This window comes from Perissodus microlepis, chromosome 23 (assembly GCF_051167445.1).
Source record: "Perissodus microlepis isolate ML-2025 ecotype Zambia chromosome 23, ASM5116744v1, whole genome shotgun sequence".
Lineage (NCBI taxonomy): Eukaryota > Metazoa > Chordata > Actinopteri > Cichliformes > Cichlidae > Perissodus > Perissodus microlepis.
In genome coordinates this window covers 956,653-975,752 of record NC_140482.1, presented here as the reverse complement: position 1 = coordinate 975,752, position 19,100 = coordinate 956,653, and the positions used below count along the sequence as shown (strand labels likewise).

General features: G+C 41.5%; 1 protein-coding gene and 1 pseudogene across 2 annotated transcripts; both read left to right on the top strand.

Annotated features, from left to right (window-relative positions):
- Positions 1–6,588: 6,588 nt before the first annotated feature.
- Positions 6,589–9,251, top strand: LOC146360621 (OX-2 membrane glycoprotein-like). Its single transcript, XM_084922400.1, has 3 exons — positions 6,589–7,065; positions 7,188–7,490; positions 7,570–9,251. The coding sequence occupies exons 1-3, from the start codon at positions 6,693–6,695 to the stop codon at positions 7,794–7,796; spliced, it is 903 nt and encodes a 300-aa protein (XP_084778526.1). The 5' UTR covers positions 6,589–6,692; the 3' UTR covers positions 7,797–9,251.
- A 6,480-nt stretch (positions 9,252–15,731) lies between these two features.
- LOC146360620 (OX-2 membrane glycoprotein-like) lies at positions 15,732–17,920 on the top strand (annotated as a pseudogene). Its single transcript, XR_014799421.1, has 3 exons — positions 15,732–15,829; positions 17,148–17,483; positions 17,612–17,920. The product of XR_014799421.1 is annotated as an OX-2 membrane glycoprotein-like (transcript).
- The last annotated feature ends 1,180 nt before the right edge of the window (positions 17,921–19,100 follow it).

Below are 19,100 nucleotides of genomic sequence, written 5' to 3'. Positions count from 1 at the left end.
CAAATGCAAAAAAGTAAATCAGCCAACATACTGGACACTGTTCTTCTGAACAACAAATAATTATACTGCCAACACTGTTTCCCTGAGAGGTTAATAACAAAGTCTCAGATTTCATGATTCTGAAACTAAGTTTAGACTTTCTACAATTTTGTTTTACAAGTTACATTACTTACATGCATTTTATTTTCATTATATATTGTTCAGTCATAAGTCTCTAGATCAAACAATACATTTGTTTTGCATTCAAACACAGAAGCTTGGTATGTTGTAATATTTTAAGGATGGCTTGTTTCCAGTCCAGACATTACTTCCTGAATGACTGTCATGGATTTAGGTGATCCAAATGTAAGTGCAGGAGAAAGTTCCCTTAAGTACAGTGGCAGTGGATTTGGGCTGGAGATTCAATGACCTTGAACCTGCAGTGCCATCTTCACTGACCACACCATCTGTCATAGAGAACTCATATCTCCTGGTGTCCTGCAAGCAAACAATCATATTCTTTAGAACCCCATCTTATTTGTTTTCTTAATTTTGTTTATCTGCATTTACTATAGAACAGACCCCAATTTAGACAATCTCAGGCTCCCTTCCCACCGGAGAGGTAACATTCAATGTCCTACTTGTCAGTCTGGATAGCCCTGACACCACCCGACAGACAATAATGTCATGAAAGCATTTTTTTTAAAAAGGGCTGTGCAAACACAGCCAATAACTTTTCATCCTGATGATCTGCAGAATAATTTGGGCACAAAACAAATTTCACTGTTCAAAAAAAAAAAAAGAGGGGGGGGGAATAGCTCAGTAGGTAGAGTGATGGCCCCATGATCGCAGGGCAGGGGTTTGAATCCAATGGATGGCTACCCTGAGGTACTGCTGCAACACGTTCTCACTCCCAAAGCGTAACATTTAACGCTAGGTGACAAATCATCAACATGTCACGTTTTCGGGCACCCAACACGTTCCTAAATGATGACTTCGGAAAAATGAGGAACCATGAGAACCGTACCATCCCTACACACTGCTCCCCGGGCACCCAATGGCTGCCCACTGCCTCACTGAGTCACTGAGTAAAACAGGTTTAAAAAGTGGAGACCTGAGAGAAACCAAGTAAACCATGATCCAACCCTTTCACCTTCACCAGCACAAACACATGCTTTTTGACAGCGTTGACTTTTTTTGGGCGGCAGGTTTTGCAGATACACGGTCTTTTCTGGATAAACACAAGTTTTGTGTGGATTTGCAGTGTAGTGGTTAGTACACCTGACTGAACAGCAGAAGATCTCTTATTAGCAGCTCACACATTTGTTTACTCAGCAGGAATTTGTGTTTTTCAAAACCTGAACTGAATGTGATTGAAGCAAGATGTCTGTGAAGGTTCTCAGTCATCCAGGTCATCGTAGTCAAAGGAGCTTGCAAAGAAAAGCGTCTGGACTTCTTTAAGTTTACTTGAAGACGTTTCACCTCTCATCCGAGAAGCTTCTTCAGTTCTAAGGTCAAATGGTGGAGAGTCCCAGATATAAACCTAGTGGGAGTATCCCCCCACAGAGGGACAAAAGGACCCCCTGATGATCTTCTAATCGCCTGAGCCAAGGTGTGAAACTGGGTGTGGGTCCCAATCAGCCAGAGTTTCGGGTGTGTTCATTGTGAAACCTGGCCCCCCTTATCATGCGAATTCCTGAGGTCAGATGGCCCAGGATGTGAGTGGGCGTTAAGGCGTCTGGGAAGGGATCTCAAAACTGGATTATAGATGGCAGAGAGTTGGTGTCGTAAACCCCCGCCTCTGTTCAAAGATGGTCGCTCACAGTGGACATAGATGGCTTCTTTCACTCCTCTTTCAAACCATCTGTCCTCTCTGTCCAAAATGTGAACATTGGCATCCTCGAAAGAGTGTCCTTTATCCTTAAGATGCAGATGGACTGCTGAGTCTTGTCCTGTGGAGGTGGCTCTTCTGTGTTGTGCCATGCGCTTGTGAAGTGGCTGTTTGGTCTCTCCAATGTAGAGGTCTGGGCATTCCTCGCTGCACTGTACAGCATACACCACATTGTTAAGTCTGTGTTTTGGCGTTTTGTCTTTCGGGTGAACCAGTTTTTGTCTGAGCGTGTTGCTGGGTCTGAAATGCACCGGGATGTCATGCTTGGAGAAAACTCTCCTAAGTTTTTCTGATACACCGGCTACATAGGGGATGACAATGTTGTTGCGTCTGTCCTTCTTATCCTCCCTCGTTGGTGTCTGGTCTTCTTTTCTGTGCCTCTTTGCTGACTTTAAGAACGCCCATTTAGGATAGCCGCACGTTTTGAGTGCTTCCTTTACATGTGTGTGTTCCTTCTTTTTTCCTTCAGGCTTAGAGGGAACATGTTCTGCCCGGTGGTGTAGGGTCCTAATTACTCCAAGTTTGTGTTCCAAACAGCCACTTCACAAGCGCATGGCACAACACAGAAGAGCCACCTCCACAGGACAAGACTCAGCTGTCCATCTGCATCTTAAGGATAAAGGACACTCTTTCGAGGATGCCAATGTTCACATTTTGGACAGAGAGGACAGATGGTTTGAAAGAGGAGTGAAAGAAGCCATCTATGTCCACTGTGAGCGACCATCTTTGAACAGAGGCGGGGGTTTACGACACCAACTCTCTGCCATCTATAATCCAGTTTTGAGATCCCTTCCCAGACGCCTTAACGCCCACTCACATCCTGGGCCATCTGACCTCAGGAATTCGCATGATAAGGTGGGGCCAGGTTTCACAATGAACACACCCGAAACTCTGGCTGATTGGGACCCACACCCAGTTTCACACCTTGGCTCAGGCGATTAGAAGATCATCAGGGGGTCCTTTTGTCCCTCTGTGGGGGGAAACTCCCACTAGGTTTATATCTGGGACTCTCCACCATTTGACCTTAGAACTGAAGAAGCTTCTCGGATGAGAGGTGAAACGTCTTCAAGTAAACTTAAAGAAGTCCAGACGCTTTTCTTTGCAAGCTCCTTTGACGATTGAAGCAATGTTTACAGTTTACTTGTGTTGAGTTTTCTCGACTTTCCTGTTTTACAGTGTGATGTTAAGATTTGAGACAGAAAAACCAGATTAATAATATTGTATTGTGCATTGTTTTTTATGTAAATTCTTTGTTTTATTTTTTATTACTTTTTTGAACATTAAAATTATTTTTTCAATAATTTTGGATGACTGGTCAAACGGCTTTTGTTGCTGAAAACTCTTCAAAAACAAATAAACATAATTAAAGTCCCATATTTTAAACACTTAGCCGTCAACAGATTTTGAGTGAAATTACACAAAAAGGCCACATGAGGTCTTTGTTTATTCATGGTGAATTTATAGAGGTTTTTCAAAATGTGTACAAAAGACACATAAAATAGAAATACGTATATCGATATTTACATTTATAAAGTTTTCAGTTCTCAGTCCAGTAATATTTATCATGTAAGACCATGCCAGTGTTTCTTGTCAGGTATTGTTGTATAGTGTTTTAGTCATTTTATATTTTATTTGGCAGCGACATCAACACACAAAAACTGGTCCACCCAAGGATCGGGTCCCCCGACACAAACAGAGTAACATAGTGTACGCTGTTAAGTGCCAGGAGGATTGCCAGGATTTATACATCGGGGAAACCAAACAACCTCTGGTGAAGCGGATGGCACAACACAGTTGAGCTATCAGGCCCAGACTCTGCAGTCTATTTACACCTACAGGCTAGTGATCTTTCAATGATGAAAATGTACACGTCCTGGACAGGAAGGAACGCTGGTTTAAGCGCGGAGTCAAGGAGGCCATTTATAAATAACCATCTGAAGAAGAAGAAGTCACTTGAATGAGTGACTAATCGTTTGTCCTAGTAAAAACGCTACGTCCAGATGCACAGTTAATTAAAGTTCATTACAAAAAAAAGAAAAAAAAATATAGTCACACTGGGGCTATTGTGCCATCTAGTGAGTCTATCATGGAAGTGGTTCACATGAGGCAACGACTATACTGCCAATTAACTCGGAGCTGGACGGACTTTGAATTCAGAACGAAACCTTTAATAAAAAGATTTTAACCGAGCACTGAAGTGTCGAATAGAATATCCAAAGAAATAAATGTTTCATTTATTTATTCCATCAGTTAAACATACATTTCCCCTTCATTCCCAGACGGGATTTACAACAAATTCTACTAATATCCCAGCCGCATATGAGACCTATCAAACCAAAGGTCCAAGCAAATAGCACTACAATGCTCACTAAAAACAACCAATATACGCACTATATTGATTGATTTCCCCGCTCACAGCCGATCTAGAACTTGATTGATTCAACCATTAAAACCCTTGGTCACACTAGAAAGTCGAAAAACACGCATTAACAGAAGAGCGCTGACCTCACGTCACTCACCCACTAACTTTTCAAAGCTCCTCTGCTGACACGACGGAAGGCAGCAAACTGCCAGGTGACACTTGCTACAAGATAATTCACACAAAAAACCCTGCTTCACGAATGATTTAGTAGTAAAAACACAGTAGTTCTGTGTACAAGGTAATTATTATTTTTTCTTTTTAAAGATAAAGACTTACCTTCAGAGACAGATGAGGGGTTATTAGGCCCATATGAATAGTTGTCCTTTTAAAAACTATTTTCAAGGTGTTGTCTAGCAGAGCAAAGTATTTTAAACGCAGCTTCTCCAAACGTCCCAGTTTGAATTTTGGATGTTTGCATTTTTATATTTTGCTCACAGAAAGAAAATAATTTCATAAAAATAATAATGATATTAATAATTTTGTTCTCATGTGCATGGCGGGTCCTGGATGATCAAGAATAAACTCGTTAAGCTGCTCGTTTTGATCAACCTGAAATTAGCCAACAGTTTAGTTTAACATGAACAACCTGCAATTTATAGCAGCAAGTATACACAAAAACATCTTAGAACACATGAATTATAAAAGCTTTTAAACTCTATTTTCTTTATGGACAGACAGTTTTTTTAACCACTTTAAACGCACTTGCTAATATAAATAAATATCTCTTTGTTTCTCTCTCTCTACATATATAGAGATATTACTGTGACTACTGTGTCGGGGGTGTTTCCCCGGAACATTCACATTTCCGTTCAGTTTGAAGTTTTAGCGGTAAGTGTGGAGCCACGATGTCGCATCTTGGAGTCTCATTTTATGTGATTGCTATTTTTATTCTTGGAGTCTCTGACAAAGGTGGGAACAAAGTCTGTGTTAATACAACTCTATACAATCTCTCTCTCTCTCTGTATATATATATATATATATATATATATATATATATATATATATATATATATGTGTGTGTGTGTGTGTGTGTGTGTGTGTGTGTGTGTGTGTGTGTGTTTTACTAACAGTGACTCAACTTTACTAACTTTGTAATCATTTGAAGTATTTGGACTTTCCCATGCTCAGCACGTAGGCGTCAAAGTGACAGATATTACTCAAGTTATGATAAATGAAAACTTGAGTTTGTGTAAACTGTGTAATGCAGTAACTAACAATGAGGGGTGAGGTTATCTGATTTTTACAAATTTACAAATTGGGAAAAATTGGCAAATTAGCGGATCAAAAACAATCCTGACAGGAGAACAGTAATGAGTGTGCAGTAATGGAGCTGCTTTCACGCACGTGTTTCTCCCCAGAAACAGCACGATGACTCAGAGCAACGAGAGGCAGCTGAAGGAAAATCAGTGTGTTTAATATCAGAGAGGCTCGTGTTAAAAAAAGCTGCGTGTGGATAAATGTTCGTACGTGTCCTTGCACAGCTCAAGTTTCATCCAGAGGACTGCTTCATTACAAACTCTTCCACCATGAACATCAAGTCTTTTTAACAGCTCACGTGTACAATGTGAAGAAGAACACAGAGCATTATTTACAGTCAAACCCTGAACCATTAGAATAAATATGAGCTTACATAATAACTGTGCACACTGTTGTCCTTTACTAAAGTCGATATTCTGTACTGAGAGTGAGCAGACAAGTTTGCAGGGTTTCAGGATTTGAGTCACATTTCTGCACATAATGAAAAATGTCTCACACTAAATGACTTTTGGTAAGTACTTTTTCTGCTCACTGCCTGCAAACCACAGCAAAAGGGACAGTTACAGTATCTTCATTAACACAGGGACTGTTGGGGCTCTGATCATAAATGTTCTTCTGTCCACTGTATAACTCAGCTGTTACACAGAGATTTTGAGGTTCATACAGTGGAGCAGTTTGTAATACCTCAGATTTCTCTGGATACTCCCTGAGTCTCAGGACCTCACAGAGTCCCCTGGCTGGTTCAATCTTATATCAAAAACAGAATAATTGCCCTTCGGCCTCCTCTCATTTAGCTGAATTGCCGCGCTGTTTACAGAAAAACACTTATACTCTGTTATTTGCTTTTAAACATTTATATTCCTCTGTCCCTCACACTTCGTCAGGTCTGTTCATTTCTTTACTCTTAATTTGCAATGCTCTCTTTGAAATGTCGGTCAATACTAAAATCCTCCTTGCAGTGTTAGAAAATCCCCTGCAGCAGTTACTGTATACTATTGGGGCAGTTCTATTCAGGAAGGAAACTCAAAAATAAAAAAATAAAAAGACTGTAAAACATATTATGAACAGTGAGAAAAATAACAAAAAAGTTTTAGCAGTGAAACTCCAACTTTGTGTGTTACAGTTCACCTGAACAAAAACTGAATGTGCCTCACATCTCAAACTGTATCTCCTACAGCTCTAACAGCAGTGATCCAAACACAGCAGACTGTGCTGGCAGCAGTGGGAGAAGATGCTGAATTCAGCTGTCAGCTCTTGGAGACTAAAGACGTCCTTCAGGTCACATGGCAGAAAATCTCACATGATGTGGAGACAAATGTTGCCACCTACAGCAAGCAGTTTGGTCAGAGAGTGAATGATGGCTTTAAAGATAAATTTAAGTTTAAATACACTGGACTGCAGAACTGCTCCATAGTCATCAGGAATGTGACGGAGCAGGATGAAGGATGCTATCACTGCCTGTTTAACACTTATCCTGAAGGCTCCTTCACTGGTCAAACTTGCCTCGAGGTCTATGGTAAGAACTTTAATCTTCTTTAACAAACAACAAGTGCTTGTAACAAACATACTGGACATAAATGTGTTTGCAACTGGTGTGTTTGTAAGAACACGTTGATGATATCTCCTGATCCTTCACAGAGCTGCATGAACCTGTTGTTGATGTCAGAGAGTCAAACTCTACTGAAGAGTGGGTTGTTTCCTGTTCAGCCACTGGTCGACCTGCTCCCACTGTAACACTCAGTGTCTCACAACAAGACCTCAGCTTCTCACAGTACAACACTGTCAGTGTGTCCAACACCAACGCTACATTCACTGTCACCACTACAGCTGTGCTCTCAGGTTCACGTAAACACAGCACACAGGTGGGATGTGCAGCACGAGTGCTCTCTGCTCCTCACAGAGAGGTGATGGTGACGATTCCTGATGATGGAGATGATGATGGTGAGAAATTGTTTCAACATCACTGATTTATAAATTAATGATTACTCTGTGATTCTAATGTTTGTGTTTATTTTTCCAGGTTTGGATAAGAAGTCAGGATCTAATCAGAGAAATTTAGGTGTGTTTACATTTGTGTTTTTAAAGCCAGTTTTTATGTTCAATTTTTTTCGTCATTTGATAGTTGTTCACATTATTGTATCCTTCTATCTCCTGTTTTTCTCAAAGGAATCAGGATTTCAGTCATTCTGTCGTCTGTGGTGTTGGTGGTGCTCTGTGTCGCTGCACTCATCTTTGTGGCTTATATGAAAAAGAAATCTCATAGCAGGAAATCCTCTTAAACACTTTCTCCTTTTGATTCCCCTCATAAATGTTTGTGCAGCTTTTCCTCTTCATAAATCTTTCAGTCTGTCGCACACACAGTTCAAGATGAACGAAACACCTGAAACCTTAAGCCAGACACACTCAGGTTTATTGGTTATTTATCATCCTGTCATTTTGTGCTTGGAAATTTTTGTCATTCTTTTTCACTCTGTTATGTTGTCACATTTCAAATCTTCCAACTTGCTTCTAGAGCTCCCTTTTTTCTTCCCCTCCAATCTGATGTGTACTACACCTCAGTAGACTCTGCTGCATTTGTCTTTGTTCTGTCTAAGCTAATCTGCTCAGAATGCTTTGATTTTGCACTATTAACAGACAACTGCTGCAGTGTTTTTTATTATTTTTTCTGGGACTGAAACACCTCCACTCAAACACGATGATAATCACCTCAGATAATGGACTCCTAGGAGACACCAACCACGATGATCCAGGACTTTCATCTTTATGAGAGCCAGCTAGACTCAATTCTGAGTCTATCTCCACCTGTCCTCATTTTTTCCAGGTCCTGGAGTCCCTGAAATATGGAGAGCATAGTTACTGAATTGCTTCCAGCAGCCCTGCCAGCCTCCCTGGCACAGCCCCTCCTTTGCAGCAGAGTCACAGACCACACTCTGCCACAGTCCTGTATGTCTCTCAAGAGTTTCTGGTAAAGGATTTGTGAAGAACTGTCCACATGGTTTAGTTGCTGCATTGCAACCTCAAACAAACTATGTATTTTAGGTGACATAAGTGAATTAGAAATGGAAGCAACTACATTGCACATAGTTCTTACTGCATTATCGATCGCTAAGAAAACTGTCCTCATGAACTGAAAGTTCAAAAATAATTTATGTGTTACTCAATATAAAATGTACTTCTTCATCACGTCTGGAAAGAATCTCGGCCTCTTCTAAAAACCTGGGTGAACTGGATTCTCTCTGGGCCTCACTGATCAGTTCCTTTAGTTATTGGTGGTGGTCGCTGTGGTCTGTCTTCTTGGATACCTTCTGGGCCTTAACTCTGGGTGAGCCTGGGGTCCCACCCTCGGCTCACTCTGGGGTGGCCGGCCTCTGGCAGGGTCGGCTGGTTGTTGCCTCTGGTCTTCTAAGGCCTTAGCCCTTTGACCGCGAGGGCATCTTGTTACAGATGCAGCAGTTGATGACCCGTTGTGCTCTTCTTTATTATTTCTATTTTTTTCGGTCCTTTCTCTTTTCTTGTCCCCCGCCTCTCAGCTATGGCACATTTACACGATAATAATAATAACAATAATGCATGCATCGGCCCAACTAGGGGGCTCTCTAACTGGTGGGGAGGTTGTTACATCTTTGCAGGTGGTCTCCTCACTACAGGAGCTCACTCTGCAGGTGGGGGGAGAGATATAGGAGAGGGGGAGAATGAACTCAACCTGGGTGTCTATTGTCTTGTGTAGTTTGGGAGATGATTGGATGATGGGGTGGGTGCAGTTTTCTCTGGGGTGGAGTCGGGTGGGCTGCCCCGGACTCTGTGGGGCTGGGCAGTGCTGCTGCTGCGGGTCCCGGTCCGGATGGGCCTGGGCCTCCTTGCCCTGGTGGGTTCCAGAGCGTGGGGGTGCCTACTGGGGTCAGCGGGGGAGCTGGCCCCAGGGAGGGGCCGCTTGCCCCTCCCTTTCTTCCCTCCCCATCCTCAGCTGCCTCCCTATTCCCGCTCTACCACACCCACCCACACACGCAGGGCTTGGGGTGCAGGTATGTCACCAGGGTGCAGGGGAGGCACTCCCCCTCTGTCCCCTTCTGGCCGCCTGTGCCTCAATTTTATTCTGCAACCTAGACATCCACATTACTCACACTCTCACACTCTCACATAACACATACATATAGGGCCTTGGGGGTGGGCACGTTTTACAGCATCCAGAGGATGGTCGTTGTACTCCAACCCACCTCTGGCGCTGGTGCCCTACCCTCAATTTTAAATGCATTTAGACACTAAGGGTTTTCGGGAGGAGCCGTGCTGCTCTCTGAGAGGAAGCTAGTACCATGCTCTCCTGAGTTTTAAATGCACTTTAGAACAGCACACAACAACATTACATATGAGCGGGCGTAGGGAGGTTTGAGGTCTTCACTCACCCCGGTTCTGTTAGCCGTCAGGGCTGGGGGGCTGGGAGGAGGTGCTGGCCGTCAGACTGGGGTCTGGGATGCGGGGCCTCCCTGCTACTGCAGATAAGGAGGTGGTCCGCTTGCCTCCACCCCAGAGAGAAGGGTTACATCTCCTGGGTCTAGGTGCGGCTTGCCCCTCTGGGGGCGGGGGTACCTGGACCTGGGATATAGAGTATGTTTGGGGAGTGCGACTGTCTGTGCAGTGTCTATTTGTGTCTGTCTACACGTTGGGTGAGTGCCGAGTATTTGGTTGTGCATATGGGGGTGGGAATGCACGTTTGTGTCCGCGTGTGCCTGTTTGTCTGTGTCTATATGTCAGGTTGGGTCTTAGACTCAACCTCTCTGGGTACATCTCAGGCCCTCTAAAGTACGGAGGCCTATCTCCCCTCACCACACTCCCTGCCGGTGGCTGATGCCCTCAGACGTTGGTGTGTTGGTGGTCCTTGTCATCTGGGGCTGGGCGCTCATGCATGTACCGGCTCACTCCTGGTGGCCGATTGGCGGGGCCGGGCGCCTGTGGCCCGGCTGGGCTCCTTTCGGGGGGTGGGATGCCCTCAGGCCTCTGGGCCTGAAGCTCGGTCCTCTCTGGCACAGCTGGCCGCCGGCGGAGCCCGCGGGCACGTCACTGCAACCCCCTCTGGCCTCTGCTCCGTAGCTGCGGGGTGACCTCTCGTTTGGGGCTCTACTCAGCTCTTCCCAGGAGGGTGGCATGGTTCCCCCCCCTTTGGTGGTCCTCCTCGGGTCCTTGTACTCTGGGGCCTCTGGATATCTGGGGCCTGGATCTCCTCCATACCTGCTTCATACCCTGGTGGACGGGGCTATGGCTCCCCACACTCCCTAGCAGATCGTTACATGGAGAAACCTTTGGAATACAAGCATGCTGATCCACACAGGTATGCACACAGGTGTACACACGGGTGTTCACAGACGCGGACTACACCTTTCTTGGCTGCTGCCTCAAAGCACATTGTGCGCTGTCTATCTTGCGTGCTGCACAATATCGTTTATTATTTAGTATCTACTGTTATCTACTGCTAGCTAGTTTATTGTGATGGTGCTGTTTTTATTATGTTGCTCTTTGTTGTTTGCTTTCTCTTCTGTTTTTTTTCTCCATACAGGTGATCCAGGCATTTTGTTTGTTTGTTTGTTTGTTTTTTCCTTTCTTCCCCCCCTTCTCACCGTCTCTTCTCCCCTTTGGTTTTCTTTCTCTCCCTCTCTTTCTTTCATTCTTTCTCCCTGTCCTATCCCCCAGTCACGTCTGTCCCGTTTGTAGCAACCGAAAATAAAATAAATACATAATTATAATAAAGGTCAATCAAATGGACCAATATGGCAAGGCCATGATGATCCACTTGGTAAAATAAATCCGCTTGGCATCTTTCTTGGCCTTAAGACAACAATTCTGATGGCTAAAGATCCAAATGGGACACAAAAAAAATAAAATAAAATAAAAATAATAATAATAATAACAATAATAATGAAAAACATAAAAACAAAAGAACAATAAAAACAAAACTGAATAAATAAATAACAAGAGGAGCCTATAGAGTTTACAGATCTTCTCTTGGCAAAGTAAATGTGTTTGGCACAACAGAGCATTCAGTTCATGATTCTGCTTGCAAAGGCTGCCAGACAGGACAGTCAAAATAAGAAACAAAGATAGATAGCTAGATATATTAATTAATATAATGGTACATTGCAATTTTACTCTTAGTGCTTTGTGCTATTTATTTGTTTATCTATTTATCGATTTACCTAAACACCAGAACCCAAAGTTGCATTACATAAATATTTGCTTATTCTGCTTATTCCTCCTAACTTAAGTCGTAACTGGAAACTGCTTTTATCCTTACACCATAACCTTCTGTGCCATTCAGCTTTGTCCCCTTTACTTTATGCTTTAAATACATTACAGCAAATCAGACATGAAGCCTCAACTAAGTGAAGTAAGTAGAGGCTAATTATGATGTCTGTGTGTTATTTAGTGTGTTAGTAATTCTGGGCTCACAGCCTGTTTAGTTCAGCATCAGTATCTCACAGCTGAAACAAACGTTTTAGGATCTTCATGATCAACCTGCAAAATATTTAAAAATCTGTGAAACTATAACAGCTGAACACTGAGAAAGAAAACCTTCCACTTGAAATACAGAAATCTGGAAACGAGGCTAGCCAGGGGACGTAACAGTGTGTGTGTTTGTGTGTGTGTGTGTGTGTGTGTGTGTGTGTGTGTGTGTGTGTGTGTGTGTGTGTGTGTGTGTATGTGACAGCTCAGGATTCATCCAGAGGAGGGCTGCTTTGTTAGAAACTCCTATACCATTAACATGAAGTCTTTGTAACTTTGTAACACCTGACTGTACAATGTGCAGAAGAGCACAAAACATTATTCACAGTCAGGTCTTTTTTACTTCCTGCATGACCTGTAACATTGCAGACATTTATTAAAGTCAATATTCTGTACCAAAGGTTTCAGACATGACTCTAACTCACTTCTAATATGAGTGACACTAATTGCAGCATCGTGACAGATGTGCTGTAGGCTGGAGTGCAGGTCTGAGAGAAGGAAAAACTACATGAAATTGATTTGTAGTGTTGCAGAGGTTTGTGTGTGTTTGACTCCAGTTTTTGTTCATCATGGACCGATTACAAAATGTGTATACATATCTGAAAGAAGTCACTGTAAAAACTCAGTTGATTGTCTGTGTGTGTCTTTTATTGTGGCTCTCCTCCTTGACCCCGAGGCTTCATCTTCAGTTCTGCTCTGTTTCATGAAAACTGCAGAATTACTGAGGAGCAGAAAATGCAGAGTCAAAGCTTTGAGCACAGTGCCAAAACTTTATCTTTCCTCTAACTCTTTCTCAGTCCCAAAAAAGTTGATTCTGTTGATCTGGATGTAACGTTTTCAGTGGGAGAAATGTTTTGTTACTCAGCCAAGTGAATTCTTCAGTCTCAGCTGACTCCAGGTTTCCCCAAACTTATAAACAGTACATTTCCACAATGACTGAAACCAGCACCGCTCATGCTGTGAGGTCAGTTTCTTGGTTATTAATGAATGCAAATTGTCACTATCAGAGAGAAGTGACTGTTTAGAAACTCTTTTAAAGTAATTGATTCATAAATTGATGATTATGCTGTGATTCTAACGTTTGTGTTTCTTTTTCCAGGTTTGGATAAGAAATCAGGATCTAATCAGAGAAATTTAGGTCTTTTAACATCTGTGTTATTAAAGCCAGTTTTTATGTTCAGTGTTTTGTCATTTAATAGCTGTTCAGATTATTATATCCTTCTTTCCACTGTTTGTCTCGAAGGAATCAGGATTTCAGTCATTTATTTAGTCGGTCTTTGTTACTGCACTCAGCTTTTTGGGGGGAAAATGCACTTTTAATTTCAAAACTTTGTATATTTGTATGTTTGTATATTTCTTTATTATTAGGAAAAACTGTTGTTCATAAAAGGTAACATGTTGTCTTGTTTGTCAAATATTTTGACATCAAGTGATTTTAAGTGAGAATTGTGAAAATGAACAAACAAGCTGCTCGTGTTGCTGAAATGAAATCTAATGCAACAGTTTATTCACTGCACTGCTGTTTGACCTCTTTGCAAAGGTAAATCAAACTCACAAAGACAACCTAGTTGTGTGAACCTTGATTTATTTAAAAACTTCCACAGGAAATGTTTTTGAAAACACATTAATAGATCCCCACTTTTGGATGTCACCGCATATAAGGTAATTTATTGGGGATCTTTTCACATTATATGTTTATTATTGGATAGAAAAACAAAAAAAAAGAAGTTGAGAGCATCAAGCTAAGGCTTCGTTCATTAGGAATTGCATTCACTATAGGGATGGTATTGGTTTCCTCCAGACATGATGCTTGGCATTCAGGCCAAAGAGTTCCATGTTTGTTTCATCAGACCAGAAACGTTTGTCTCTCATGTTCTGAGAGGCCTTGCCTTTTGGTAAAGTCCAGGTGTGTTGCCATGTGCTTCTTGGGACCTTCAATACTGCACACATCTTTCTGCACACTTTCCTACAATCCCGTCTCAGAGATATACAACCAATTCCTTGGACTTCATGGCTTGGTTTGTGCTCTGACGTGCTCTGTCACCTATGTGACCTGATAGAGACCGGTGTGTGCCTTTTAAAATCCTGTCCAATTCAACTGAATTCATCACACATATAGAAACATCTGCCAGATGATCATTGGCAACAGGATACACCTGAGCTCAACTTCCAGTGTCATGGCAACATCTGTGAATAGTTGTGTGTGTGTGTTATAGTTTTGGTTTTCTTTTTAATAAATTTGCAAGAATTACAAGCAAACATTTTCACTTTGTCACTCTGGCGTATTGTGTGCAGAGTTTCAAGGTGAAAATGAACTGAATGAGACAGTAACATGACAAAATGTAAAACAAATCACTGTGGTTACGTTCAGAACAGACTGCTGCAGAGAGACGTGCCTCCTTATTTATGGTGACTGGGCTTAGGAGACAGAAGTATCAGTAGATGGTTATTCTGCTTATTAACATTTCATAAATGCTCCAGTGTGATACAATAAAGCGAGTAAACTGACCATTCTTCCATCAACCATATTTTTCTAGTCTGCCTCGACACTCTGAATATGTGTTAAAGTCAGGTACCAATGTAGCTAGAAGGAACTACAAGAAGGTAACGTCTTGCTGTAGTTCCAGGCTGCACATGTTTATATTATTGTTATTTTTATTATTGCCTTTCCTGCTGTTGCAGCTATTGTATGTGATAACCCACTGACTCCTATACAGTGAAACTTTTTTGTTTCCTCTCTGCCAACTGATGTAAGAGTTTGCTGTTGAACCATAGGCTGAGCAGTCACAACTGTTCAGTTAACATTTTATTTTATACAAAGTGTCAATACCAGCTACCTATGACAACTACTGAAAAACATAAACACGTCCCTACAACAAGCATATGGTGAATGTACTGTGATCTGTGACTGAACCTGCCCTGCATCGCGCAACCATCACTACCAGCCAACTAATGTGACGAAGACTGAGTAGCCTACGCCACCTGGTGGTATACATGTACACTGAGCATGAGAAGCTCGGGGTTAATGAGCTTTAGATTACAAATGAATCTCTGCACAGATCAGATGTAGGAGAAGAGTAGCAAAAGACGCGTGTAAAAATCAGACAGTTGAACAGCTGAACGACTTGTAACTGCAGATATTTAGGGGAAAAAATCGTAAAAAAACAAACAAACAATTAAAATGTTTGAATGGTGATTGGGGTTTCACGTGTGTACAAACAGTCTGTAGGATTGTGCTGCTCTTGACCTGGAAAAAGATCTGAAGAGAAATCGAAAGTTACGAACATTGAAACGTGTTCAGTGCAGCCGCTGTCTGTGCTTTTAATCCTGTCTTGTTATTATTTAAGATTTCTGTGCTTGTGCCGCTCCTGGTAAACTCCGCTTTCACTCTATTCCCGTCCACTTGTCAACCAATCAGCACTCGACCAACGCTGTCTGTTGTCTGTTGAAAGACTGAACAGGAGCATTAATGGGGTGGGTGGAAAGCCCACTCTGTCAGAACGAAACACTTTAAGCGTAATTTATTGTCCTCAAGTGCGTTCACATCTCCGTTTGGACAGCGAACTGAGAGATGGTGGTGGAGCTGCTCCGACTTTCAGAGCTGGAAGTGACGTGAAATGTTGAGTAACTTGACTCCACGCGAGCTGTACGCATTTGATTGGATCAAACTCAAGGAACAGCAGAAGCAGGAACCTGGAGTTTAAATGAATGGCGAGTCAATGAAATGTCCTCCTTTGGAGTTTTGTATTATTTTCTTGCTGTTTTCATTTCTGGAGCCTTTGACAAAGGTGAGAAAAAACTGCATATTAATGACAGAGTTAGACCCTTTTATAGAATTGACTTTTATTTTTATTTTTATAGAGTAGAGGTCACTAAGGTGACCTGAGAATTTAGATTATGTTGTGACAAGTACAACCACCGACAGTGTTAAAGTATATTTTCTGTGGTTTCTCTGAGTATTTAGGAGGGATTAGTGACGGTCACGGGCTGTTGGTGCTTGTTCTTTAGGAAAATCATAGCAACACTTCAACATTCCCAGTATTTTTTTTCTTTTGTGTGTGTGTGTGTGGGGGGGAATGAATTAATCTCACTCTGAATCAATTTTCAATATGTGAATGTCATAGTTTGAAAAAGTAATAAGGTCATGCAGCTTATTGTTGGTGTCGACCGGCAAAGAAGAAGAAAAAGTATAAGAACAAGAAGGGCAAAAGGGACAACGTGGAAGTTGTGATATTATGTCAGCTTACAATCTAAAGAAGTGTACCCGACTTGATGGCTAATGATGCCCTGAGTGACATTTGTCTGAAAATGTTTGCACGGGTTCATGCCATAATCCACACAATTTATTATTTATCAAACATGGTAATGTGAGAATTGTTAATACTGAATTCAAGTGTAATATATGAGTTTTTATAATAGTCATTGTGAATTGATAATGTTGTTTTAACAAATGTTTTTTAAAGAACTCAAACAGAGAAAGTGCATATGTCCCCCAGTGAGTCATTTATTGGTTTAGCTTTAAAATTTGGAGATTTTCCTAAACTGCAAACTGAAAAAAAAAAGTTTGACCTTGACCTTTGATGTATGACCTCTAAGCATTACAAACTATTGTATGTACTTTAACTGCCCTTTCATATGATATATTACCCAAAATGATAAGTCAAATTTGACCTTGGGCGCTAACAAACAGCCTGTTTTTTTTGTTTTTTACATTCCTTGGCATAATTATAAGTCTGTCTATGGAGACATCGGGATGAATCTTACATCTAATATATTATGTAACCTGAAGATCCTGCCTTGTGTCTAAAAAGGGTGGATAGTGATCTGCACACGTGTGTGTGCACCTCTATGGTTGTGTTCGGGGTGTTGCAGTAGAACTAAAAAAACATGTACTAAAAAACCTGAACCAGCTGGAAGCAAGTTTGATTCCTGTTGCATTAACACTGTTACCAGATTTGTTTAGGCAGAGTGTCAGTGTGAGGCTGAAGGTACAAGTGTGTGTTGCAGGAACTGGGATAGCCAGTAACACTGGACCTCATGTGTCAGCAAGTTGGACTTGAACATTATATTTAAAGTGCCTCACAGCTTGATCTTTATCTCCTACAGGTCTAACAGCAGTGATCCAAACACAGCAGACTGTGCTGGCAGCAGTGGGAGAAGATGCTGAATTCAGCTGTCAGCTCTTGGACACTAAAGACGTCCTTCAGGTCACATGGCAGAAAGTCACTACTGGGAAGAAGAATGTGGCCACATACAGCAACTACTATGGTCAGAGAGTGAATGATGGCTTTACAGATAAATTTGAGTTTAAACACACTGGACTACAGAACTGCTCCATAGTCATCAGGAATGTGACGGAGCAGGATGAAGGCTGCTATCACTGTCTGTTTAACACTTATCCTGAAGGAGCTCTGACAGGTAGACCCTGCCTCCAAGTCTATGGTAAGAACTTCCTTCCTTTGCTTCTTTAACGAACAACAAGTGCTTCAAACAAACATAGCGGACATAAATGTGTAAGCAGCTGGCGTGTTTGTGAAAACATGTTGCTGATATCTCCTGATCCTTCACAGAGCTGCATGAACCTGTTGTTGATGTCAGAGAGTCAAACTCTACTGAAGAGTGGGTTGTTTCCTGTTCAGCCACTGGTCGACCTGCTCCCACTGTAACACTCAGTGTCTCACAACAAGACCTCAACTTCTCACAGTACAACGCTGTCAGTGTGTCCAACACCAACGCTACATTCACTGTCACCACTACAGCTGTGCTCTCAGGTTCACGTAAACACAGCACACAGGTGGGATGTGCAGCACGAGTGCTCTCTGCTCCTCAGAGAGGTGATGGTGACGATTCCTGATGATGATGGTGAGAAACTCTTTTAAAGTCATTAATTTATGAATGGATGATTACTTTTTGATTCTAATGTTTGCGATTTTTTTTTCCAGGTTTGGATAAGAAGCCAGGATTTAACCACAGACATTTAGGTGTGTTAACATTTGTATGTTTTAAAGCCAGTTTTTATGTTCAATCTACTGTCATTTGATAGTTCTTCAAATTATTATATCCTTTGTCCTGTTTGTCTCAAAGGAATCAGGATTTCAGTCATTCTGTCCTGTGTGGTGTTGCTGGTCTGTGTTGCTGTTCTCATGTTTGTCAAGTATAGAAAGAGCAGAGCAGGTACTCGTCTTAAAGAATATGTGTACTGCAGTTTAACTTGATAAATATTTGTGCAGCTTTAACTCTTGTTAAATCTTTTGTCTGTCAAACAGAGAGCTCGCGATGAATGGTACCTGAAACTAGAAACTCTGAGGAGTAAGTCACTCTTCATCCCGTCAATCTGCGCTCAGATAGTTGCTGGTATGTTCTAAATTACCGCTACAGCTTCTTTTTGTTCTTCTACTTCCTATCAAATCTGAGGTGAACTGCACATGTCAGCCTTACTTTATACACTACAACATGATATGTATCAAACTATTAATCTGTACAGAATACTTTGTGTTATATAAACAGAGTTTTTCTGCTGTGTGTTGTTTTGTTTAGTGTTTCTTTATGTTAACAAGGTGACAATCAGCTCTAAAAGCAGACTCTAACCACAGAATGATTCAAGGCTTTCAGCGTCACCATGACAAATGTTCTTTGTTTGTTTGTTTGTTTTTCCTACTTTAAAAAAAAGCTGCTAAAATTTGACAAACAGATAACTGTTACACTGAAGCATTCAGAACACAATAATTGGTATTAATGTAAATTACAATTTTATGCCACAACTTTGTCCTATTTGTTTGTTTTTTTAATTATTTCTTTGACATCCAGTTTATTACAAACCATGTTTTGTTGACTCGTTTTTTCAGCTGCTCTGTTAATAAGTTACAATAATAATAAGGACTGAAGATGAGCAGGAGTTACTACCATAAAACTTTCTCTTTTTCTCATCAATAACTTTGACTGCTCTTTTTGATGAAAATGATACTAATGCTAATAAACACAATGAAAACTCCCTACGATGCCTATGTTGAGACATTTACAGCTCAATAAATCATCATTGTGCAAGGGAAAAAAATCCAT